Consider the following 26,857-nt stretch of genomic DNA (forward strand, 5'->3'; position numbering starts at 1 on the left):
GAGCAACATAAACTCAGAGATGACAGAGTAAGCAAGTGTCACAGCTAAAGGCCAAATTAACAAATCATGTTCTGTGGTCATTTCTTTCTTTCTTTTTAAATATTTATTTATTTATTTTTATTTGGTTGCACCAGGTCTTAGTTGCAGCAGGTGGGCCTCCTTAGTTGTGGCTTGTGGGCTCCTTAGTTGTGGCATGTGAACTTTTAGCTGTGGCACGCACGTGGGTCTAGTTCCCTGATCAGGAACCAAACCCAGGCCCCCTGCTTTGGAAGCTTAGAGTCTTATCCACTGCGTCATTAGGGAAGTCCCTCATTTCTTTCTTTCTTTTTTTTTTTTTTTAAAGTTCCTTTGTTTTTTTTTAATTAATTAATTAATTTATTTTTATTTTATTGGCTGTGTTCGGTCTTTTTTTGCTGTGCGCGGGCTTTCTTTTTAGTTGTGGTGAGTGGAGTATACTCTTCATTGTGGTGCGCACGCTTCTCATTGCCGTGGCATCTCTTGTTGCGGAGCACGGGCTCTAGGTGCGTGGGCTTCAGTAGTTGCAGCACATGGGCTCAACAGTTGTGGCTCACGGGCTCTGAAGCGCAGGCTCAATAGTTGTGGCGCACGGGCTTAGTTGCTCCGCAGCATGTGGGATCTTCCTGGAGCAGGGATCGAACCCATGTCCCCTGCATTGGCAGGCGGATTCTTAACCACTGTGCCACCTCGGAAGCCCCCTCATTTATTTCTTAATGTTAATTTTTCTGGTTAAGCACTGAGCTTCTGTCTTGATTATAACCCTGATTGAAGAAAACTGTATGTATATTTCAAGTATACTGATTTTAATACCAAGTAATTACACTAAGGAAATATTTTCACGTACTCATAATTCTAAAAAAAATTAACTTCAGTTAACTATTTGCCATCTATTATTTGGCAAATAATAGACGTTCAATAAATGTTAGTTGGTGACAGTGTGTTATCCACAGAATAATTTTAAAAGCTCTTAATTTTTCTTCTATTGCCATTAACTGAAATTCTGCCTTCAAGTTTAAATATCTAAAGGCTCATAAACCTTTAGTATGCATTTATGATTACGAGAATTACTAGAAATAGCTGTATTTTTTATATAGATTGAATGGCCTGGAGAGAAGAAAACGAATGAAATAGGTCCATCAAAAAGACGTGAAATTGGATACAGGAAATAAAACAAAAGAGAAGTTAATAATAGCTAATAACTGTTAAATAATTTTTACCAAATTGTACAGTCATGACTCATACAGATATAAAACACATGTTAAAAATTTCATTTACCTCATTAATTAGTGGGGGAACCAGTAAGACTTTGGAACCAATTCAAAGAAATATTCACACTACTAGACATATATAGGCAGTCAGGAATGCTTAACTAAATCTGCTTAATAGATATAAAACTGGCAAGAACGGACAATATCCACAGAACAGTTATCAACCGAATCTCCTAAGGATATAATTTGCATAAGTTATGGACAAGAATTATTTGCATTATTGTCAATATTCTGCAACTTACAGAACTGTAAAATAATTCAAAGACAATGAAAGGCACCAAAACCCCATAAAATCAGATAACCTGGACAATGTCTAACTTTTCATTAAGACACCCAGCAATCTTTTTTGGTCCTTTTAAACAGTCTTTCTTAATGTTTTCCCTACATAGATGACTTGTTTTGAGTGCTGTTTATGTGCCAGGCATTGCCCTACATGCCTTGAAGGTATTAACTCATTTAATTCTCACAAGAACTTTATGAGCTGGGTTCTATTACCATTACCATTTCGCAGCGGAGGAATGGGAAGCACAAGAAAAGGGAAGTCTGTCACCCAAGGTCACAGAGATAGTAGGAGGTAGAGCCAGGATCTGAATCCAGGTAGTTTTGCACAAGTTACGCTGCCACGGATGTGAGTATAGGAAGAAGAATTGATAGGACCTGACCAGTTAGATTACACTAGATACAGGAACGGGAAGAGGTAACAATGACTCCAAAGTGTTTCCCCTGGTTGTGAGAAGAGGGACATTGTCCAGATAAAAAGACTAAGAAGAGGAGTTAGTTTAATTTGGTTTTTAGACATATACTTTGAAGCAATGGCAAGATGTTGAGATGGAAAAGTCCAGCTAGGCATAAGACCAGAACTGGAGATTTAGATAAGTGATTTTTTTTTAATTGAGCAGGTTTATTAAACTTTGGTATCAGAAACACCCGTGTGTGTCTGTCAGAACTAAAGGACAGAAGCCCAGAGAGAAAAGAGAATATTATGCAGGAGGGGCTGAGGTCCTGCATAGTCTGTGTCAGGGAGTAAAATCAAAAGCAGGGTGAATTGGCTGCAGTTCTTAGGTCCAGACAACAGAGTACTCTCCCATGGGTTTAAGGAGAAACATTAAGCTGGCGTCACAAATGCAAATAGCTAGGGTTGAGGCTGAAAAGTAAAAAGAGGCTATTAATCATGGAGGAGCTTTATCCAACACGCAGTAAACTTTGTCAAGCAGGCAAGGGTCATGATCAGAGGTACATTTTAGAAAGAACTAGTGGTTGCAGCACGAAAAGTCTGGTCAAATCTGGAGGCAAGAGGTGTTATTGGGATCCAGATGTAGGCAGCTGCGGCTTGGACCAGGTCAGTCGTGGCAACTAGACCCAAATGTAAAACTGGAGGGGCCTGAGGGTAAAAGTGTCAAAGGAGGCTCACATATCATGCAAATAAATGTTTAAAAGTTATAAATCAGGCTAGTAAACCGTGAAATTATTCTCTCTCCTCCTACCTCGATAAACATCAATACATCTTCCTAAGGACCTGGAAGGGAGGCGGAGAGCCCGGGCGGGATCCATCCGATTTAGGTGAGGCTTTCCTGGAAGCCAGAAGGCCGAGGAGCGCGGCGGCGGTGCAGATGCAGAGGACCACAGCGACACCTGGCTCTTCTCCGAGTGGCGCCCGGAAGCGTTGCCTTCCCGCCGCTGAGAGGTGAGCCGACGGACCAGCCTGGGGCGTGGCGGGGCGTGTCCGCGCGCTTACAGCGCGAGGTCGGAGGGCACGCGGCGTCGGCGTCATGGCGGCCTCCACGCTGGGCTCGGCCTGGGGCCCGCTATGGCTCCGCGTTCCCGGCCTCTGTTGCTGCCGGCCGCTCCGGGACCCGTGGGCGCGCGCACGGCGGCTTCCGGAGCCCGCGGGGTCCGGACGGAGCGTGGCCGCGGTCAGCGGGCCTGGCGCCTCGGGTACTGACCGCTACTGCTTGGAGCTGCTGCGGTGAGCAAACTGGCCTGCCCCCGGCTGGAGGTCGGAGAGCAGGCCGAAAGGGACCCTGGTGGCCGCGGCGGGCCTCGGGGCGGGCCTCGGGGCGGACCTGCACTTTCCTCGCGTCTCTCAGCCTGGGAGCTCGGGTTGGCCCCGGTGTACAGGGGGAGTGAGGCAACAGGAACTTGCACACTGGTCCCAAGATTGTGGCAAAATTTCTTCGCCTGTCATCTTGCCCGAGCCTTAACTTTTACCTCAACATTTTGCATGAATAGCTTTTTAAAAACTTGAAAGATGGCTAGTAATTTTAATTAAGCAGTAGCTAACTTTGAGTTCTTCCTGTGTGTCAGGTATTATGCAAAGTAGTTTACAAGTAATTAATTTTCGTTGCAAAGTATGAGGGACAGTTGTAGACCTATCCCTTACAGTTACGTGTGTGAAAGCATTTAGAACAATGCCTGGCACAAAGCAGGGGCACAGTGAGTACAGTATAAACTTTGTTATCTTATCTAACAGACATGGAAATGAAGGTTGAGAGAGATTCGGGAATTTACCTGAGTTCAGTGGAATCTAAGCCTCATAAAGTCAGTTATTCTGGTAACACGTGGAAGGCCTAGCACATAGGAGTCGCCGTTAATCATTTGTGGGGTGAATTGGACGAATCAGATTACTTGGCACATCTGGGCAGGGGCCTACCTTGGAATCCAGGCCTGACTTAGCCTCGCCACCCACCCCACTGCCCCTTTGCTGCCCTTGATTAAGGACGGTGGCAAAAAGTCTCATAGTACCTGGTCTCAAGGACATCTGAGAAGTCTGGAATAAACTACCTTGAATTGGATTGGGCTAATAAATCCAATTTTTTTGAATTCCATCGTAGCAAAATGCAGCATAACAACAACATTCCCATGTATTTCAGTATTTTGTTTTGTTTTTAATCACTTTTTAAAATAGTGTTCCTACACCGCCTTATTTACTTGTTGATTACTTGTAGGAGAAACGAGGTAGCATTAGTGGAAACCAGGGCATTAAGAATTGTAAAAACTGAAAAGGTTATATTCGTTTTTATATACTTTTAAATTATCATTTTTTGATGATAAAAAATTTAAGTTACCAAGATGAGTACCATTCATATCCACTTGTTCAGTGCAGTTTTTCTTTGACACCAGTAGTGTCCTAACTTTCCTATCTAGGGTTGAATCACTCTTACTAATTTCTTATATATCATTTTAGAAATAGTCTGTGGATATCACATAACAGCTTTTCTCAGATATATATTTACAAATGGCCAGATACTTAATCTGTGCACATTGGTATTTAAGTGGAATGGAGGCTGTTGACTGTAGTATTGAAAGCAGGCAGACCTTATCTGAGTTTATTAATCCTAGCTCTGTCACTTGGGAAAGTTAATTACTTTAAGATTCAGCTATTTCCTCGTTTGTAGATTTCTACTTCTACTTTATAACATGACTGTGAGGATTAAATTACATAATGTATATAAAAATGCTGGCACATAACAAATAATAAATAGTTTAAAATAAAAACAAAATGGGATGTCCCTGGTGTTGCAGTGGTTAAGACTCCACACTCCCAATGCAGGGGACCCGGGTTTGATCCCTGGTCAGGGAACTAGATCCCACGTGTATGCCGCAACTAAGAGTTCGCATGCCACAACTAAGGAGCTTGAGAGCCACAACTAAGGAGCCTGAGCAACCAAATAAATAAAATAAAAACCAAACAAAAAAAATGAACTTGAAAGGGAGATTAGAACTTTCAGCTTCTAATTGTCCATTAATCTTTGCAAGATTTGGCCTCTGAAATTGTGTGTGCAGGGTTGTTTTGGACATGTATCTTATGCAAGGCCTCCAAATATCAGAAAAGATACCAGGCTATAACTTCAGATTAGCCAGCTAGGGATCTTATAGAAATCAAGTTTTCTGGGAAAATGTCAAACCTAATTTACATAGGCTTCTTGGGGTTTAGTTTGAGGAGCACTGCCTCAGGCCTTGGGATTAGTGTTACAATAAGATGAGGAGGTGCTACTGGTGATATCTGGAAGTGCAGTTCTGCAGCCTCACTGAGGAACCACTTATTCCTTTTGTGCCTCAGTGGCACAGGTTCATGGAATTAGCTTAGCAGTCCTAGCACTAAGTATGCTTATTTTTCATATGTCTGTCTATCTGTGCTAGACTGAAGTCTGTACCTATCTTCAGTGTCTAGCACAGTGCCTGGCACATACTAGGCACTGAATAAATGTTTGAATGAATGAATGAGAGGTTATTGACCCTGTTGCTGTGTAAAGTCATCATAGTATAGCATTTCTCACTGTCTGGAACAGTTCTCAGGTAACTGGACCTTGGTTAGCTATTTATAAAATAGCCTTGTATACCAATAATCAATATTTATGACAATGATCCTGATTGATGAAGAAATGGTTAAATAGTATATTCTATTTAATGTAGAGAAATGGCTAATATTGTTTAGAAAAATTTCCAACCAAAATATTTTAAAAATTGTTAACAGGGCAAACCCTTAGCTGTGTAGGATATTTTATTTCCCAAAGACTGTTATAGTTCTGTTATGTCTTCATTTCATTTTTCATTTTCATGTAAGAAACTTGAAGTACTTCACTTATTGGTTATTTTTAAAGAGATATGAAACAGGTAGGTTATCAAGCCTCATTTTGCAAGTTAGGAAATAGACATGACTGGTATCATTTGTCAATAACTAGTTGAATGATGGAAATTAAGATTGTGGTTTGATTCCTATTCAGTATTTTCTTAGTGTTTCATATTAAGTTTCAGGTGTTTTAAACTAAGTTTGGAGACTTTTTGTAATAAAATAAAATTTATAAATACTTACATCTATATATATTTAAAAGTATAAGCTATAAAGCTGTTTTGCCCCAAACTCTCCATATTGTAGCTGAAACCGCATATGGTGAGATTTTTTAGTAGAGGTGTCTTGTGATAGCAAGGTTACTGCTATTCATGATCTCTCCCTTTTGTTTATGTGGAAATTGGCAGGAATTGTGAAGGTTTAAGTTCTCTGTTAGCCACACGACAAACTGTGAACCAGTTGAAAAGTGGAAATAGTCTGAATTTCAAAACCTAAACTCCATAGAATGAGGTTGGACCCATTTTATACTGAGTACTGTTTTATAGGAAATACTGTTATAATAAGGTTCCAGTGTATTACATGAAAGTAGCCTTGTCAATAGGCAGTCCGGTAAGTACTTTATACTTAAGTCATCCTAGAATGAATAGAGTAAGGACTGTGTTTTTTAACTCTTCATTTTAAAGTAATTTCAAATTCACATAAAAATTGCAGAAATAGTATACAGAGCTCCAGTATACTCTTCACCACAATTCCCTCATTGTTAACGTTCTGAACCACTTGCAAATAAGATGCAGATGCCCCGTTATCTCCCTTATTATCTTGGCATGTATTTCTTAATACGCAAAGATTCTCTCCCATGTAACCATAGTACAACCATCAAAACCAGGATATTAAAATTGATCCAGGGCTTCCCTGGTAGCACAGTGGTTAAGAATCCACCTGCCAATGCAGGGGACACGGGTTCAAGCCCTGGTCTGGGAAGATCCCACATGCCGCAGAGCAGCTAAGCCCGTGTGCCACAACTACTGAGCCTGTGCTCTAGAGCCTGGGAACCAGAACTAATGAGCCCACGCTCTGCAACTATTGAAGCCTGCGTGCCTAGAGCCCATGCTTTGCAACAAGAGAAGCCACTGCCATGAGAAGCCTGCGCTTGGCAGCGAGGCATAGTCCCTGCTCTCTGCAACTACAGAAAGCCCGTGCACAGCAATGAAGACCCAACACAGCCAATAAATAAAAACAAATAAATTTTAACCAATAAATAAATAAAATTGATCCAATATTACCATCTAATCCACAGACTCCATTCAAATTTTGCTAATTATTCTGTTACGTCTTTCATACATCCAGAATCACTTGCTACATTTAGTTGTCATGTGTCTGTAGTCTTCTCCAGTCTGGAACAGTTTCTCAGTCTTTCCTTATCTTTCATGAAGTTGACTTCTTTTTTTTAAGAGAACAGAACAGGTTACTTTGTAGACTTTCAGTTTGGGTTTATTTAATATTTCCTCATGATTTATACAATTTTTGCAGGAATATTGCAGAAGTTATGCTGTGCTTTTCTCAGTATCATGTCAGGAAGCGCAGGATGTTGATTTATCCTGTAACTGTGGAAAGAACTTTTTGTTACTTGGTTGAGAAGGTGTCTTTCAGGTTTCTCCCTTGTAAATTTAATTAATAAGAATGTCAGTAAGTAATACTTATTTTGTGAGGAGATACTTTAATACTATGTAAATATCCTTTTTCTATCAAACTTTCACCTGTTTAACATTTTCAGACATTTATTGATATTTGCTTGAATCAGCTATTACTTTGATAGTTATCAAGTGATTTTAAAAATTCAGTCATGTCTTCTAGATTTATCAGTTGGCATTGTACTGGTTGTCAGATTTTTCCTTCTCTTTGTATTTATGCATTCATTTATATTGCTATGGACTCATGGAGTCCTGTCGCAATCTTTTACTGTCATTATTTTTTTTGATGCTCAAATTGTCCTAGACTTGGCCAATGAGAACTTCGTCAGGCCAATTTCTTTCTCCTTTTAACAAGTCCCTCCATTCTTTGAACATTTGTTTACTTTCTGCTCAAGAAATTGTTTCAGGCTTATCTGGTATTTTCCCTGTACCAGCGCTGGAGTCAGTTGTTCCTTCAAGGAGCCTTAGTTTCTTTCAGTGGAGAAATCAAGGTATTAGGTGTGTTTACTGACACCGCGGTTGTCGGGGGGATATCACTGTTTCTAAGCTTTCTCAGTAGATGCTGTAGGGAAACACAAGTAGTGTGAGTGTGTGCACATACACACAAGTACACTCTCCCCCTCCCATCCCTATATTGTTCTGTCTTTATGTCTTATCTATATATTTGTCTATACATTTGCAACTATGAGTTCATACCAATACTTGCTGGAACTGTTTTCTTGATTTCTACATCTGTAACTGATTTGAATTCTTACTAAAATCAAAATGATTCTGAAACAGTTAAAATTATATATGTATTATATAAGTCAAAATCAGTTAATAGAGATTGATCATTCATCTGGGATTGGGAGCAGATACATTTTTTATAATGTAGAGAAACAGATATAAAATATAGGAAACTTAAGGCCTATTTTGAATTGAAGCCTTGTTTTCAGTTCATTTTGGTCAGTATTTTTTTTGTGTGTAGTTTGGAAGGTGAAAAGTAATTATCTTTTTTTGCTTATTTGTTATAGGAAACGAGATTATGAAGGCTATTTATGCTCCCTGCTGCTCCCTGCAGAATCCAGAAGCTCTGCTTTTGCGCTGAGAGCCTTCAATGTGGAACTGGCTCAGGCTGGTATTAAAATACTTTAAAAATTATTTGTAAAAATAGTGATATAGTGTTTAATGCTGAACAATAAGGAAATATAGTTGTAATTTATATGTTAGATGTGTTTAAGGTTTCTGCTGCTGATTTCTTTCTCTTGCTTAACAGTTCAATTCCAAAAATAAAACTAGCTAATGAATTTAATGTTTCTGGAAAGACCATTCTGGAATTTCTTTTTCTAAGGATATTATAAAACTATGCAGTTAACATTGCACATTTGCCTGTTAATTGAATAGGTTAATTAGAGTATTACTGCTTATTCTTTACAATATTTGCATAATTTACATGTATATAGCATTTCTTCCAGGCACTTTTTAAAACTCAGTGTTTTTAGCTTTAAAGTGAAATGGAAATTGAAGCAATTATAGCAAACCCAGACATTACATCATACTAACTCACTTTTTTCTAAAGAATTACAAATAAAGGAGAGATTCTTCTTCTTCTTAGACTGGAAAGGATGTATGCTAATATAAGATAAAATGAAATGGAGAATGTAAATGAGGAAGTTGAGATAGAATGGCCTTGATCTTCTCAGTAAGTTAAATGGAGAAGTCAGTTATTGAGAGTGAGGGGGCATGGGAGGGTTTGGAGTCTTGAAGAGTGTGACAGGTTTGACATAGCCTCTCTGGTGAGTATGATAGGAAGTGAAGTAGAAGTGAGTAAAAGGGTGTGAGTATAGTACTGAGGCATGACTGTGGTTAGACACCATGAATCTGCAGAGTAGCAGAGTCAGGCTGTGTGTCCTTGGTGTGTTTCTAAAATCATGGGTCTATATTTTTCCACGTCATCCTTTCTCAGGTGTAAACTACGCTTCAGCATCTTAAGTCAGTCACAGTTTACCAATAAATAGTCCCCATTGTGATCTTCCATTATAACTGTAAAATAATTAAATTCCTTTTTTTTTTATGGTTGATTTTATTTTTAATTTTTTAATTTTTTTTAAGTTCTTTATTGGAATATATTGCTTTACACTCTTGTGCTAGTTTTTGAGGTACGCCAAAATGAATCAGCTGTATTTATACATATATCCCCATATGCCCTCCCTCCCAGCCTCGCTATCCCAGCCCTCTAAGTCATCACCCATCATCGAGTTGATCTCCCTATTTTATACAGCAACTTCCCACTAGCTATGTATTTTACCTTTGGTAGTGTACACATGTCAGTGCTACTCTCTCACTTCATCCCAGCTTCCCCTTTGCCCCCTCCCAACCCTGTGTCCTCCAGTCCGTTCTCTACATCTGCATCTTTATTCTTGCCCTGTCACTTGGTTCATCAGTACCATTTTTTTAGATTCCATATATATGAGTTAACATATGGTATTTGTTTTTCTCTTTCTGGCTTACTTCACTCTGTATGACAGACTCTAGGTCTATCCACCTCATTACAGATAACTCAATTTCATTTCTTTTTATGGCTGAGTAATATTCCATTGCATATATGTGCCACAGCTTCTTTATCCATTTATCTGTCTATGGGCATTTAGGTTGCTTCCATGTCCTGGCTATTGTAAATAGTGCTGCAATGAACATTATGGTACATGTTTCTTTTTGATTATGGTTTTCTCTGGGTATATGCCCAGTATTGGGATTGCTGGGTCATATGGTAATACCATTTTTAGTTTTTTAAGGAACCTCCACTATGCTTTCCATAGTGGCTGTACCAACTTACGTTCCCACCAACAGTGCAGGAGGGTTCCCTTTTCTCCACACCCTCTCCAGCATTTATTGTTTCTAGATTTTTTTGATGATGGCCATTCTGACCAATGTGAGGTGAGAAAAACCTCATTGTAGCTTAGACTTGCATTTCTCTAATGATTAGTGATATTGAGCATCTTTTCAAGTGTTTGTTAGCCATCTGCATGTCTTCTTTGGAGAAATGTCTATTTAGGTCTTCTGCCCATTTGTGGATTGGGTTATTTGCTTTTTTGGTATTAAGCTGCATGAGCTGCTTGTATATTTTGGAGATTAATCCTTTGTCTGTTGCTTCATTGGCAAATGTTTTCTCCCATTTTGAGGGTTGTCTTGTCTTGTTTATGGTTTCTTTTGCTGTGCAAAAGCTTTTAAGTTTCATGAGGTCCCATTTGTTTATTCTTGATTTTATTTCCGTTATTCTAGGAGGTGGGTCAAATAGGATTTTGCTTTGATGTATGTCATAGAGTGCTCTGCCTATGTTTTCCTCTAAGAATTTTATAGTGTCTGGCCTTACATTTAGGTCTTTAATTCATTTTGAGTTTGTTTTTGTATATGGTGTTAGGAAGTGTTCTAATTTCATTCTTTTACATGTAGCTGTCCATAAAATTCCATTTTTAATGAATAAATCCTCCATATTTTCTTTGATTCTCTCACCTGGTAGGAGTGTCTTGCTGCCTTTTTTTTTTTTTTTTTAATTTAAATAAATTCAACTGTGCTGGCAGCCTTGCACCTGTGTGCCACTCCAGGCAGTGTCCACCTGGCTGCTCCTTGGTCCCATGGCCCTGCACAAGAAACCACTTCTGTCTCCCAACAGCTGTCTGTCTTACTGCTTTTTTGCACACAGTCTTATTCATTCATTCGCTCAACAAGTATTGTCCAAAATATACAAGGCACTATTTTAGGTACTGGGTTATAGCATTGAATAAAACATACAAAGTCCCTGCACTCAAGGAACAAATAAATACTGTACAGAGAAGGAGGATAGGGAAGGCTAGGGATAGCAGGGTTTCCTATTTTAAGTAGGGCAATCAGGAAAAATGTCACTGAGTAGGTGGCATTTGAGCAAAGATTTGAAGGAGGCAAGGGAGTGAGATATGTGGCTGAAGAGTGTTCTAGGCAGAAGGAGCAGCAAGTGCAAAGGCCCTGAGATGCAGGTGTGCCTGACACATTCAAAGAAAAGAAGGCCAGTGTGGCACAACAGAGAAGGGAGAGAAAGTTTGGGAGTAGATTAGGTTAGAGTATCTGGGCCAGAAAGGTAAGGTCTTGGAGGAGAACTTTGGCATTTGCTCTGAGTGAAATGGAAAACCATTGGAAGGTTTTGAACAGAGAAAGACATCATCTCTTGGTCATATTTTAAAAGGATTACCCTTAAGCTTTCTTTCTGCCCGTGAACGCTGCTGTAAGCATCCTTGACGTCTCCCCCCTCCACTCCGTCATGTCTAAGTCAGAGTCTCCCAAAGAGCCTGAACAGCTGCAGAAGCTCTTTATCAGAGGTTTGAGCTTTGAAACAACTGATGAGAGTCTGAGGAGCCATTTTGAGCAATGGGGAACACTCACAGACTGTGTGGTAATGAGGGATCCACACACTAAGCGCTGCAGAGGCTTCAGGTGTGTCACCTATGCCACTGTGGAGGAGGGGGATGCGGCCATGAATGCCAGGCCACACAAGGTGGATGGAAGAGTTGTGGAACCAAAGAGGGCCACCTCAAGAGAAGATTCTCAAAGACCTGGTGCCCACCAACTGTGAAAAAGATTTCTGTTGGTGGCATTAAAAAAGACACTGAAGAATATCACCTAAGAGATTATTTTGAACAGTTTGGGAAAACTGAAGTGATTGAAATCATGACTGACCGAGGCAGTGGCAAAAAGAGAGGCTTTGCTTTCGTAACCTTTGGTGATCATGACTCCGTAGACAAGACTGTTGTTCAGAAATATCACACTGTGAATGGCCACAACTGTGAAGGAAGGAAAGCCCTACGTAAGCAAGAGATGGCTAGTGCTTCATCCAGTCAAAGAGGTTGAAGTGGTTCTGGAAACTTTGGTGGTGGTCGTGGAGGTGCTTTTGGTGGGAATGACAACTTTGGTCGTGGAGGAAACTTCAGTGGTCGAGGTGGCTTTGGTGGCAGCCACGGTGGTGGTGCATATGGTGGCAGTGGGATGGCTATAGTGGATTTTGTAATGATGGAAGCAGTTTTGCAGGTGGTGGAAGCTACAATGGTTTTGGCAGTTACAACAATCAGGCTTCAAATTTTGGACCCATGAAAGGAGGAAACCTTGGAGGCAGAAGTTCTGGCCCCTGTGGTGGTGGAGGCCAATACTTGAGTGCAGGGACTTTGTATGTTTTTTTCAATGCTATAACCCAGTACCTAAAATAGTGCCTTGTATATTTTGGACAATACTTGTTGAGCGAATGAATGAATAAGACTGTGCAAAAAAGCAGTAAGACAGACAGCTGTTGGGAGACAGAAGTGTTTTCTTGTGCAGGGCCATGGGACCAAGGAGCAGCCAGGTGGACACTGCCTGGAGTGGCACACAGGTGCAAGGCTGCCAGCACAGTTGAATTTATTTAAATTAAAAAAAAAAAAAAAAGGCAGCAAGACACTCCTACCAGGTGAGAGAATCAAAGAAAATATGGAGGATTTATTCATTAAAAATGGAATTTTATGGACAGCTACATGTAAAAGAATGAAATTAGAACACTTCCTAACACCATATACAAAAACAAACTCAAAATGGATTAAAGACCTAAATGTAAGGCCAGACACTATAAAATTCTTAGAGGAAAACATAGGCAGAACACTCTATGACATACATCAAAGCAAAATCCTATTTGACCCACCTCCTAGAATAACGGAACCCAAACCATGAACCCAAAGCAGCTATGGCAGTAGCTATGGCAGTGGCAGAAGGTTTTAATTGCTGCCAGGAAACAAAGCTTAGCAGGAGAGGAGAGCCAGAGAAGTGACAGGGAAGCTACAGGTTACAACAGATTTGTGAACTCAGCCAAGCACGGTGGTGGCAGGGCCTAGCTGCTACAAAGAAGACGTGTTTTAGACAATACTTGTGTATGGGCAAAAAAAACTGGAGGACTGTATTTGTGACTAATTGTATAAGAGGTTTTTTTAATTTCTGTTCTGTGGAAAGTGTAAAGCGTTCCAACAAAGGGTTTTAATGTATTTTTTTGTTTTTGCACCCATGCTGTTGATTGCTAAATGTAATAGTCTGATCCTGATGCTGAATAAATATCTTTTTTTAAAAAAATAAAAGGATTACCCTGAAAAAAAATTTTTTTTAACTAAAGTATAGTTGATTTACAATAGTAGTTTCAGGTGTACAACAGTGATTCAATATTTTTATAGATTATACTCCATTTAACGTTATTATAAAGTATTGGTTATATTCCCTGCACTGTACAGTATATCCTTGTATCTTATTTATTTTATACATAGTAGTTTGTACTCCTTAATCCCTTATCCCTATCTTGACCCTCCCCTCATCCCTCTCCCCACTAGTAGCCACTACTTTGTTCTCTATATGTGTGAGTCTGCTTCTCTTTTTTTGTTGTTGTTATGTTTATTCATTTGTATTACTTTTTAGATTCTACATATAAGCGATAACATACAGTATTTGTCTTTCTCTGGCTTACTTCACTAAGCATAATACCCTACAGGCCTATCCATGTTGTTGCCAATGGCAAAATTTTATTCTTTTTTTATGGCTAATATTCCTCTGTATGTGTGTGTGTACATACCATATCTTCTTTATCCATTTATCTGTTGACGGACACTTAGGTTGCTTCCATATCTTGGCTGTTGTAAATAATGCTTCTGTGAACATTGAAGTGCATGTATCTTTTCAAATTAGTATTTTTGATTTATTTGGATGTATATCCAGGAGTGGAATTGCTGAATCATATGGTAGTTGAATTTTTAGTTTTTTGAGGAACCTCCATACTGTTTTCACAATGGGTGCACCAATTTACATTCCCATCAACAGTGTACTAGAGCTCCCTTTTCTCCACATGCATGCCAACATTTCTTAATTTGTGGTCTTTTTGATGATAGCTATTCTGACAGACATGAGGTGATATCTCATTGTGGTTTTAATACGCATTTCCCTGAGGTTTAGTAGTGTTCAGCATCTTTTAATATGCCTCCTGGCCATTTGCATATCTTCTTTGGAAAAGTGTCTCTTCAAGTCTTCTGCCTGTTTTTTAATTGTATTGTTTGTTTTTTTTTGATATCAAGTTGTATGAGCTATTTATATATTTTAGATATTAACCCCTCAACAGACATATCATTTGCAAATATTTTCTCCCATTCAATAGGTAGTCTTTCCATTTTGTTGATCGTTTCCTTTGCTGTGCAAAAGCTTTTAAGTTTAGGCCGCATTTGCTTATTTCTACGTTTGCTTTCTTTGCCTGAGGAGAAAGATCCAAAAAAATGCTGCTGTAACTTATGTCAGAGGGTGATCTGTGTATGTTCTCTTCTAAGAGTTTTATGGTTTCCAGTCTTACATTTAGTTGTTTAATCCATTTTGAGTTTATTTTCATATATAGTATGAGAAAATGTTCTCATTTCATTCTTTTACATGTAGCTGTCCTGTTTTCCCAGCACCACTTACTGAAGAGATGGTCTTTCCCCATTGTATATTTTTGCCTCTTTTGTCAGAGATTAATTGAGCATAAATGCATGGGTTTATTTCTGGGCTGTCTGTTCTGTGCCATTTATCTATGTGTCTGTTTTAATGCCAGTACCATACTGTTTTGATTACTGCACCTTTGTAGTATAGTCTGAAATCAAGGACTGTGATATCTAGACTTTATCCTTTTTTATCAAGATTTCTTCAGCTGTTCAGGGTCTTTTGTGGTTCCATATAAATTTTAGGATTCTTTGTTCTAGTTCTGTGAAAAATGTCAGGGGTATTTTGATAGGGATTACATTAAATCTGTAGATTGCTTTGAGTAGTATGGACATTTTAACAGTATTCTTCCAATCCTGGATATGGGATAGCTATCCATTTTTTGGTATCATCTTCAATTTCTTTCATCAGTGTTTTTTAGTTTTCAGAGTATAGGTCTCTCACTTCCTTGGTTAAATTTATTCCCAGGTATTCTACTCTTTTTGATGTGATTTTAAACAGGATTGTTTTCTTGCTTTTTCTTTCCTATAGTTCATTATTGGTATATTAGAAAAGCAAAAGATTTCTGTATATTAATTTTATATCCTATAACTTTATTAAATTCATTTATTAGTTCTAATAGTTTTTTGGTGGAGACTTTAGGGTTTTCTGTATATAATATCATGTCATCTGCATATAGTGAGTTTTACTTCTTACCTTCCAGTTTGAATGCCTTTTATTTCTTTTTCTTGTCTGATTGCTGTGGCTAGAACTTCTAATACTGTGTTAAATAGAAGTGGTGAGAGTGGGTATCCTTGTCTTGTTCCTGATTTTAGAGAAGAAACTTTTCACCATTGAGTATGGTATTAGCTATGGGGTTGTCATAATTGGCCTTTATTATGTTGAGATGTTTCCTCTATACCAACTTTGATGAGAATTTTTATCATGAATGAATGAATGTTGAATTTTGTTAAATGTTTTTTTCCTGAGTCTATTGAGATGATCATGTGATTTTTATCCTTTGTTTTATTAATATGGTGTATCACATTAATTGATTTGTAGATATTGAATCATCCTTTCATCATTTGAGTAAATCCCACTTGGCCATAGTGTATGGTCCTTTTTACATATTATTGAATTTGGTTTGCTGATATTTTGTTGAAGATTTTTATATCCACGTTTATCAGAGACATTGGCCTGTAATTTTATTTTTTTGTAGTGTCTTTAGTTTTGGTAATGGTGGCATTGTAATTTGGGAATGTTCCCTCCTCTTCAGTACTTTGGAATAGTTTGAGAAGGAGAAGTATTAGCTCCTCTTTGTATATTTGGTTGAATTCCCCTGTGAACCTGTCCAGTCCTGGACTTTTGTTTGCTGGGAGTTTTTTGATTACTGATTCAATTTCATTACTAGTGATCTGTCTGTTCAGATTATCCATTTCTTTTGGTCTGTTTTCAGAAGATTGTAGTTTCTAGGAGTTTATCCATTTCTTCTAGATTGTCTAGTTTGTTGGTATATAACTGTTCCTATTCCCTTCTGATTTTTTTGTATCTGTGATATCAGTTGTAATTTCTTCTCTTTTATTTCTTACTTTATTTGGGTTCTCTTTTTTTCTTAATGAGCTTGGCCAAAAGCTTATCAATTTTGTTTGTCTTTAAAAAAAAAAACAGTTCTTGCTTTCATTGTTCGTTCATTCTTTCCTTCCCTCTCTCTCCCTCTCTCTCTCTCTCAGTTTTATTTCTTTCTGCTCTGATCTTTATTATTTCCTTCCTTCTGCCCGACTTTGGGCTTTGTTTATCCTTCTTTTTCTAATTCCTTTAGATCTTTTTCTAATTCCTTTAGGTGGTAGTTTAGGTTATTTATTTGAGATTTTTCTTCTTTCTTGAGGTGGGCCTGTATCACTATAAACTTTCCTCTTAGAACTTCTTTGCTTTTTGTCCTATAGATTTTGGAAAGTTGTGCTTTTATTTTCACTTGTCCTGAGGTATTTTCTGATTTCCTCTTTGATTTCTTCATTGACCCACTGGTTTTTTAGTCTTCCTGTGTTAGTCTTTCTCCCATTTTTCTTCCTGTAATTGCTCTAGATCTCTAGTTTCATACTAGTGTGGTCAGAAAAGATGTTTGATATAATTTCTATCCTCTTAAATTTTTTAGACTTGTTTTGTGGCCTAGCATGTGATGTGTCCTGGAGAACGTTCTATGTGCCCTTGAAAAGAATTTGTATTCTGTTTTTGTATGGGGTGTCCCACAGATAATCTATTAATTCTAACTGATCTAATGTGTCATTTAAGGCCACTGTTTCCTCATTGGTTTTCTTTCTGGATAATCTGTCCTTTGATATAAATGAGGTGTTAAAGTCTCCTGCTATTATTGTGTTTTTGTCAATTTCTCCCTTTATGTCTGTTGATATTTGCTTTATATATTTAGATGTTCCTCTATTATGTGCATATATGTTAATAGATGCTATATCCTCTTCCTCTATTTGTCCCTTTATCATATAGTACTCTACTTTTTCTTTTGTTATAGCCTTTGTTTAAAGTCTATTTTGTCTGGTATGTGTATTGCTACTCCTGCTTTCTTGTCGTTTCTGTTTGCATGAAATATCTCTTTCCATTCCCTCACTTTCACTCTGTGTGTATCTTTAGCCCTGAAGTGAATCTCTTGTAGGCAGTGTATTGAAGAGTCTTATTTTTTTTTTATCCAATCAGCCACCCTGTGTCTTTTGACCAGAGTATGTAGTCCATTGACATTTAAAGTAATTATTGCTAGGTAGAGGTATGTACTTATTGCCATTTTATTACTTGTTTTCCACTTGCTTTTGTATTTCTTCTCTATTAATTTCTTCTTCATTTTGTGTTTTCCATTGTGGTTATATGATTTTCTTTTGTAGTATGCTTGGATTCCTTTCTTACTGGTTTTTGTGCATCTATTGTAGGTTTTTGATTTGTGGTTACCATGGGGTTCATATATGTTGACCAATAATTTTATCTACTTGACCTGAACTGATAGTCTTTTTTTTTTTTTTTAAATTATTTATTTATTTATTGGCTGAGTTGGGTCTTGGTTGCTGCTCATGGGCTTTCTCTAGTTGTGGCAAATGGGGGCTATGCTTCATTGCAGTGCGCGGGCTTCTCATTGCGGTGGCTTCTCTTGCTGCAGAGCACAGGCTCTACGCGTGTGGGCTTCAGTAGTAGTGGCATGTGGGCTCCATAGTTGTGGCTCATAGGCTCTAGAGCACAAGCTCAGTAGTTGTGGTACATGGGCTTAGTTGCTCTGTGGCATGTGGACTCTTCCTGGACCAGGGATGGAATCCATGTCCCCTGCATTAGCAGACAGATTCTTAACCACTGCGACACCAGGGAAGTCCCCAGCTGATAGTCTTAGGTTCAAACACTTTCTACAACATCTATGTTTTTCACTCCCCTCTCCCATGTTTTGCTTTTTATGTCATATTTTACATCTTCATGTCTGTCTCTTTACTGTTTATTATAGTTATGGTTGCTTTTGCAATTTTTTGTTTGTTTGTTTTTTAATCTTCATACTAGCTTATTTAAGTGGTTGATCCACAGCCTGTACTATATGATTTGCCTTTACTAGTGGGATTTTTTTCCCCTATAAATTCTCACTTCTTGTAGCCTTTTCTTTTCCACTTAAAAAAGACCATTTAATACTTCTTATAAGGTTGGTTTAGTATTGATAAATTCTTTTAGGTTTTGCTTATCTGAGAAGTTCTTTATCTCTCCTTCAGTTCTGAAAGATAACCTTGCTGGGTAGGAATATCCTAGGTTGTAGGTTTTTCCCTTTCAGCTATTTAAATATATCATGCCACTCCCTTACAGCCTGCAAAGTTTCTGCAGAGAAATCAGCTGATAGCCTTATGGGGATTCCCTTGTATGTTTTTCTGCTTCTTTCTCTCTCTTTTTTCCTCTGTTTTTCTCTTGCTGCCTTTAAAATTCTCTTTATCTTTAACTTCTGCTGTTTTAATTATGATGTGTCTTGGTGTGGGTCTCTTTGAGTTCACCTTGTTTGGGACTCTGTACTTCCTGTACCTGGAAATCTATTTCCTTCTTCTGCTTTAAGAAGTTTTCAGCCATAATTTCATCAAATATATTTTCTATCCCATTCTCACTCTCTTCTCCTTCTGGGATCCTTATAACATGAGTGTTAATACACTTGATGTTGGCTCAGAGGTCCCTTAAACTATCCTCATTTAAAAAAATTTTTCTCTTTGCTGTTCTGATTGGGTGATTTCTATTATTCTTTCCTCCAGATCACTTATGGGTTCTTCTCTATCACCTGTTCTGTTGTTCATTCCTTCTAGTGCATTTTTCATTTCATTTATTGTATTCTTCAACTCTGACTAATTCTTTTTAATATTTTCTAGTTCCTTGTTAAAATTATCAGTGTGTTCATCCATTCTTTTCCCAAATTTAGTTAGCATTCTTTTTACTATCACTTTGAATACTTTATGGGGTAAATTATTTATCTCTGTTTCATTAGGTTTTTTTCAGATTTTTTTTCTCATTCTTTCATTTGAAACATATTCCTTTGTCTTCTCATTTTGTTTAACTTTCTCTGTCTCTATGAAATTGGGTGAAACGGTTACCTGTCCTAATCTTGAAAGGGTGTCCTTTTGTGGGACTGTCCCTGTGCAGTCTGTGTGTGCCTAGTCGCTTTGGCGGGAGAGCTGAATCTGAAGTGAGCATAGGTCACGTCTTCTCCTGGGGTGTGCTGGCAGCTACCGCTTTGATGGGAGGTGGGGCTATAGATGAAGGGGCTAGCCAGAACCAGCTGTATGCTGGAGCTTTTCCTGTGCTCCTCCAGTGGCAGTTGCCATCCTGTCTGGGTGGAGTCTGGGGCTCAGGGTGCTGGAGCACAAGCCCTCAGGGTCAGTCTGAGCTGGCTCCCATCCCTCTAAGTGTGTGCACTCCTCTGGCAATGACACCTCGGCCCTAGTTGAGAGCAAGAGGGGCTGGAACAGGTGCCTGGTGTGGGCTGAGGTGTGTGCTAGAATGGTCTGGTCTGAGAAGCCAGTCAGAACCCCAGGCAGTTTTCAGCCTGCAGCCTGGTGTGCATGCTGGTAATGGCTGCCTTCACCCTGTTCAGAGGCAGAGTCAGGTCCAAGCTGGCTTCCTTTTCTCTAAATGTGTGCATTTTCCTTGGCAATGACAGCCTTTGCCCTAGTGGAGAGCAGTGCTGGAGCAAGAGGGGCTGGAGTGGACAGCTGGTCAGAGCCACAGGCAGTTTTCAGTCTGTAGCCTCCATGCTATTCCTAGGAGTAAGTAACTGTGTGCACTCTTCACAAGCAGTCTTGGTTTCTTACAGCCCTCCAGTAAGTCCCACTGATTTTCAAACCAGCTAAGGGTAATTGTCTCACCAGCAGCCTGGGGTGCTTAATGTGTGACTCAGACCCTTCACTTCCCAAGGTGGATCCCTGAGCCTGTATTTGATATCCCTCTCCTCTTCTCTGTCCCTTGCTAAGGGCCCGGGACCCGGCCTAATGGGTTCTCCTCTCCTCCTCCCTGACTCCATGTGCATCTTTCTTTACAGCCTTTGTTGTAGAAGAGCCTTTTTGCCAGTTTCCAGGTTATTTTCAGCGATGTAGATGTATTTTTGTAGATGTATTTTTGATGTGTTCATGGGAGGGGGTGGGCTCAGTGTCCTTCTACTCTACCTTCTTGATCTCTCTCCTAAAAGGATTACTCTTTTTTAAAAATTTACTTTATTTATTTATTTATTTATTTATTTTTCTTCTCCATTATGGTTTATTACAGGATACTGAATATAGTTCCCTGTGCTATACAGTAGGACCTTATTGTTTATCTATTCTGTATATAATAGTTTGCATCTGCTAGTCCCAAACTCCCAATCCAACCCTCCCCCTGGGCAACCACAAGTCTGTTCTCTATGTCTGTGAGTTTGTTTCTGTTTCGTAGATAAGTTTATTTGTGTCATATTTTAGATTCCACATATAAGTGATATCACATGGTATTTGTCTTTCTTTTTTCTGACTTCATTTAGTATGATAATCTCTAGCTCCATCCATATAGCTGCAGATGGCATTGTTTCATTCTATTTTATGGCCGAGTAATATTCCACTATATATGTGTGTGTATATATATATATGTATATATGTATATGTAAAATGCAACATCAGCTTTCAAGGATTATTCTTGATGCTCTATTAAGAATAGACCAAAAAACAAAAAAAGAAAAAAAAAAAAGACCATGTGCCACAGGATCTGAACACTAAACATTGCTAAGAGACCCACCCAGCACCAAGACCATTAAAAAGAAAAAAAAACACAACTTTTTATTTGGAAATAATTTCACTCACGTGAAAGTAAGAATAGTACAAATACCCATATATCCTTTTGTTAATATTTTGCTCCCTTTACTTTATCATATTGTGCCCTTCTCCCTTTTTTCTCTCTCTCGCCTCCTCTGAAAGTCTCTGTGTGTATACACACACGCGCACACACACACGTACACACATCATGCACTGTATTTCTTATGTGTTATTTTACAGTAACTTGACTACACCATGGCCCTTATCCCTATAAACTTCAGCTATATTTCATTACCATAAGAATATTCTCTTAAATAACAGTTATCAGTTTGAGTAAATTTGAGATTGATACAATACTTTCATTTAATCTACCTTCTGGTTTCCAGTTTTGTCAGATGATTTCAATGATGTCCTTTATGGCACTTTTTAACCCTTCCATACAATATCCAATCTAGGATCATGCATTGCATTTAGTTTTCATGTCTCTTTGGCCTCCTTTAATGTGGAACATTTCCACAGCCTTTCTTTGTCTTCTATTACATTGACATTTTTAAAACAATATTGTTCCATTTTAAAAATTATTTCTCACTTGGAGTTTATTTTTTGTCATGATTGTATTATGCATTTCTATTCTGATACTCAGCTACCTAAATGGTGTATATCCTTCTCAGGGAACCATGAGGAGGCATGACATGCATGTATGCCTCTTATTAACAATACTAATTTTGGTCGCTAGTCAGGATGTTAACATTTTTTTCCTTGTTAAATGCGAGGAAATGCTTTAAGACCATGGCCCTCATCAAAATTTACCTCCTGTATGGCAAATAGATATAAAAAGTGTTCTCAACATCACTGATACCAGAGAAGTGCAAATCAGAACCACAATGAGATATCACCTTACACCTATTAGAATAGCTGTTATCAAAAAGACAAGAAATAACAAGTGCTATTGAGAATGTGGAGAAAAGGGAACCCTTGTGTACTGTTGCTTCAAATGTGAATTGGTGTGGCCACTGTGGGAAAAAGTATGAGATTGCTGAAAAAAATTAAATATAAGTAATTTCATTTAATCAAGTAATTTCATTTCTGAGTATTTATCCAAAGGGAATGAAAACATTAACTTGAAAAGATATATGCACCCCCTTGCTTGTCACAGTATTATTTACAATAGCCAAAACATGGAAGCCACCTAAGTGTCCATTGGTGGATGACTAGATAAAGATGTGGTATATCTACATAATGGAATATTGCTTACCCATAAAAAAGAAGGAAATCTTGCCATTTGTGACAACATAGATGGACCTTAAGGGCTTTATGCTAAGTAAAATAAGTTAAAGACAAATACTATATGATCTCATTTATATGTGGAATCTAAAACAAAAAACAAAAGCAAAACAAAAAATCCCCCACACTCATAGATATAGAGAACAGATTGCTGGTCGCCAAAGGCAGGGGGTGGGAGATGGGTAAAATGGGTGAGGGTGGTCAAAAGGTAGAAACTTCCAGTTATAAGTAAATAAGTCATGGGAATGTAATATACAGCTATAATACTGTATTATGTATTTGAAAGTTGCTGATAGAGGAGATCTTAAAAGTTCTTAACATACACACATAAATTTCTAGTTATGTGTGGTGATTTATGTTAACTAGACCTATGGTGATCATTTCACAATGTATACATATGTCAAATCATGTTGTACACTTGAAATTAAGATACTGTTGTATGTCAACTATAGCTCAATTAAATCTAGGAGGTAAATCTTTTATTTTTAGCATGCATTGGTGATTCTTGCCTGAACCTAACAAGGCCATTCTTAATCAGTAGTAAGTGAGGGAGAGAGCCTAATAATCTTCTTTTAAAAAGTTACTTAGTGAATAAATGAGTGAGTTTATTTAAATGTACCACAGTAAAATTCACTTTTTGTGGTGTACACTCCTATAGGTTTTGAAACTGCTTAGAGTCATATATTTACCACCAGAGTCGTGATACAGAGCAATTCCATCAACCTGAAAGATTCCCTTATGTGTCCCTTTGTAGTCAACCCCTCCCCTCACCCACAGTCTTTTACATATGCTTCTAGTTCCATTGTAAGAGCTGTGAGTATGCAGAGCAGGGGATGAACTTCTACCTTTTTTTTTTTTTTAATTTTATTTATTTATTTATTATTTCTTGGGGGGTACACCAGGTTCAATCATCTGTTTTTATACACATATCCCCATATTCCCTCCCTCCCTCGACTCCCCCCCCTCAAGTTCCCCCCACCCTCCCTGTCCCAGTCCTCTAAGGCATCTTCCATCCTCGAGTTGGACTCCCTTTGTTATACAACAACTTCCCACTGGCTATCTATTTAACAGTTGGTACTATATATATGTCTATGCTACTCTCTCGCTTCGTCTCAGCTTCCCCTTCCCCCCCGCCCCCCCCCAAACCTCGAGTTCTCCAGTCCATTCTCTGCATCTGCATCCTTGTTCTTGTCACTGAGTTCATCAGTACCATTTTTAGATTCCATATATGTGAGTTAGCATACAATAGTTGTCTTTCTCTTTCTGAGTTACTTCACTCTGTATGACAGACTCTCGGTCGATCCACCTCATGACATATAGCTCCATCTCATCCCTTTTTATAGCTGAGTAATATTCCATTGTATATATATGCCACATCTTCTTTATCCAATCATTTGTTGATGGGCATTTCGGTTGCTTCCGTGTCCTGGCTATTGTAAATAGTGCTGCAATAAACATGATGGTACATGTTTCTTTTGGGATTATGGTTTTCTCTGGGTATATGCCCAGGAGTGGGATTACTGGGTCATATGGTAGTTCTATTTGTAGTTTTTTAAGGAACCTCCAAATTGTTTTCCATAGTGGCTGTACCAGCTTACATTCCCACCAACAGTGCAGGAGAGTTCCCTTTTCTCCACACCCTCTCCAACATTTGTTGTTTCCAGATTTTGTGATGCTGGCCATTGTGATTGGTGTGAGGTGATACCTCATTGTGGCTTTGACTTGCATTTCTGTGATGATGAGTGATGTTGAGCATCTTTTCATGTGTTTGTTGGCCATCTATATGTCTTCTTTGGAGAAATGTCTATTTAGGTCTTCCGCCCATTTGTGGATTGGGTTATTGGCTTTTTTGGTATTAAGCTGCATGAGCTGCTTGTATATTTTGGAGGTTAATCCTTTGTCCGTTGTTTCACAGGCAACTATTTTTTTCCCATTCTGAGGGTTGCTTTCTAGTCTTGTTTATGGTTTCTTTCGCTGTGCAAAAAGCTTTTAAGTTTCATGAGGTCCCATTTGTTTATTCTTGATTTTATTTCCATGATTCTAGGAGGTGGGTCAAAAAGGATCTTGCTTTGATGGATGTCATAGAGTGTTCTGCCTATGTTTTCCTCTAGGAGTTTTACAGTGTCTGGCCTTACATGTAGGTCTTGAATCCATTTGGAGTTTATTTTTGTGTATGGTGTTAGGAAGTGTTCTAATTTCATTCTTTTACATGTAGCTGTCCAGTTTTCCCAGCACCACTTCTTGAAGAGGCTGTCTTTTTTCCATTGTATACTCGTGCCTCCTTTGTCAAAGATAAGGTGCCCATGTGTGTTTGGGCTTACCTCTGAGTTCTCTATTCTATTCCATTGATCTTCCTTTCTATTTTTGTGCCAGTACCATACTGTCTTGATCACTATGGCCTTGTAGTATAGTTTGAAGTCAGGAAGCCTGATTCCACCGACTCCATCTTTCCTTCTCAAGATTGCTTTGGCTATTCGGGGTCTTTTGCGTTTCCATACAAATCGTAAGATTTCTTGCTCTAGTTCTGTGAAAAATGCTATTGGTAATTTGATGGGGATTGCATTAAATCTGTAAATTGCTTTGGGTAGTACAGTCATTTTCACAATGTTGATTCTTCCAATCCAGGAACATGGTATGTCCCTCCATCTGTTTGTGTCATCTTTGATTTCTTTCATCAGTGTCTTAATGTTTTCTGCATACAGATCTTTTGCCTCCTTAGGTTTATTCCTAGGTATTTTATTCTTTTGTTGCAATGGTGAATGGGAGAGTTTCCTTAATTTCTCTTTCTGCTTTTTCGCTGTTAGTGTATAGGAATGCAAGAGATTTCTGTGCATTAATTTTGTATCCTGCTACTTTACTAAACTCATCAATGAGTGCTAGCAGTTTTCTGGTAGAGTCTTTAGGGTTTTCTATATATAGTATCATGTCATCTGCAAAGAGTGACAATTTGACTTCTTCTTTTCCAATTTGGATTCCTTTGATTTCTTTTTCTTCTCTGATTGCTGTGGCTAAAACTTCCAAAACTATGTTGAATACTAATGGTGAGAGTGGACACCCTTGTCTTGTTCCTGTTCTTAGAGGGAATGCTTTCAGTTTTTCCCCATTTAGAACAATGTTGGCTTTTGGTTTCTCATATATGGCTTTTATGATGTTGAGGTAATTTCCTTCTGTGCCCATTTTCTGGAGAGCTTTTATCATAAATGGATGTTGAACTTTGTCAAAAGCTTTTTCTGCATCTATTGAGATGATCATATGGTTTTTATCCTTCAATTTGTTACTATGATGTATCACGTTGATTGATTTGCGTATATTGAAGAATCCTAGCATCCCAGGGATAAACCCCACTTGATCATGGTGTGTGATTTTTTTAATGTGCTGTTGCAGTCTTTTAGCTAGTATTTTGTTGAGGATTTTTGCATGTATATTCATCAGTGGTATTGGTCTGTAATTTTCTTTTTTTGTGACATCTTTGCCGGGTTTTGGTATCAGGGTGATGGTGGCCTTGTAGAATGAGTTAGGGAGTGTTCCTCCTTCTGCTATATTTTGGAAGAGTTTGAGAGGGATAGGTGTTAGCTCTTCTCTAAATGTTTGATAGAATTCGCCCATGAACCCACCTGGTCCTGGGCTTTTGTGTGTTGGGAGATTTTTAATCACTGCCTCAATTTTCGTACTTGTGATTGGTCTGTTCATGGTTTCTATTTCTTCCTGGTTCAGTCTTGGAAGATTGTATTTTTCTAAGAATGTATCCATTTCTTCCAGGTTATCCAATTGATTGGCATATAGTTGCTTGTAGTAGTCTCTCGTGATGTTTTGTATTTCTGAGGTGTCTGTTGTTACTTCTCCTTTTTCATTTCTAATTCTGTTGATTTGTATCTTCTCCCTTTTTTTCTTGATGAGTCTGGCTAATGGTTTATCAATTTTGTTAATCTTCTCAAAGAACCAGCTTTTAGTTTTATTAATTTTTGCTATGGTTTCTTTCCTTTCTTTTTCATTTATTTCTGCTCTGATTTTTATGATTTCTTTCCTTCTGCTCACTTTGGGGTTTCTTTGTTCTTCTTTCTCTAATTGTTTTAGGTGTAAGGTTAGGTTGTTTATTCGATAATTTTCTTGTTTCTTAAGGTAGGACTGTATTGCTATGAACTTCCCTCTTAGAACTGCTTTTGTTGCGTCCCATAGGTTTTGTTGTGTTTTCATTGTCATTTGTTTCTAGATATTTTTTGATTTCCTCTTTGATTTCTTTAGTGATTCCTTGGTTGTTTAAGAGTGAATTGTTTAGCCTCC

At 38.3% G+C, this 26,857-nt stretch overlaps 1 protein-coding gene across 10 annotated transcripts in view; it reads left to right on the forward strand.

Annotated features, from left to right (window-relative positions):
- The first annotated feature begins 3,043 nt into the window (after positions 1-3,043).
- NDUFAF6 (NADH:ubiquinone oxidoreductase complex assembly factor 6) overlaps positions 3,044-26,857 on the forward strand; it is a 62,406-nt gene continuing 38,592 nt past the window's right edge. For 9 of the 10 annotated variants that reach the window (XR_009053764.1, XR_009053765.1, XR_009053763.1 and 6 more), the window contains exons 1-2: positions 3,044-3,252; positions 8,561-8,660. Coding sequence is in view for 5 of the 10 variants with exons in the window: in XM_057735350.1 (XP_057591333.1) it covers positions 3,056-3,252; positions 8,561-8,660 (297 nt within the window). In the remaining 5 variants the exon portion in view is untranslated. Of the gene's footprint in view, positions 3,253-8,560; positions 8,665-26,857 lie in introns of all 10 variants that reach the window. The other variant, XM_057735352.1, reaches the window with a different exon arrangement.

Source organism: Hippopotamus amphibius, chromosome 5 (assembly GCF_030028045.1).
Source record: "Hippopotamus amphibius kiboko isolate mHipAmp2 chromosome 5, mHipAmp2.hap2, whole genome shotgun sequence".
In the NCBI taxonomy this organism is placed as follows: domain Eukaryota; kingdom Metazoa; phylum Chordata; class Mammalia; order Artiodactyla; family Hippopotamidae; genus Hippopotamus; species Hippopotamus amphibius.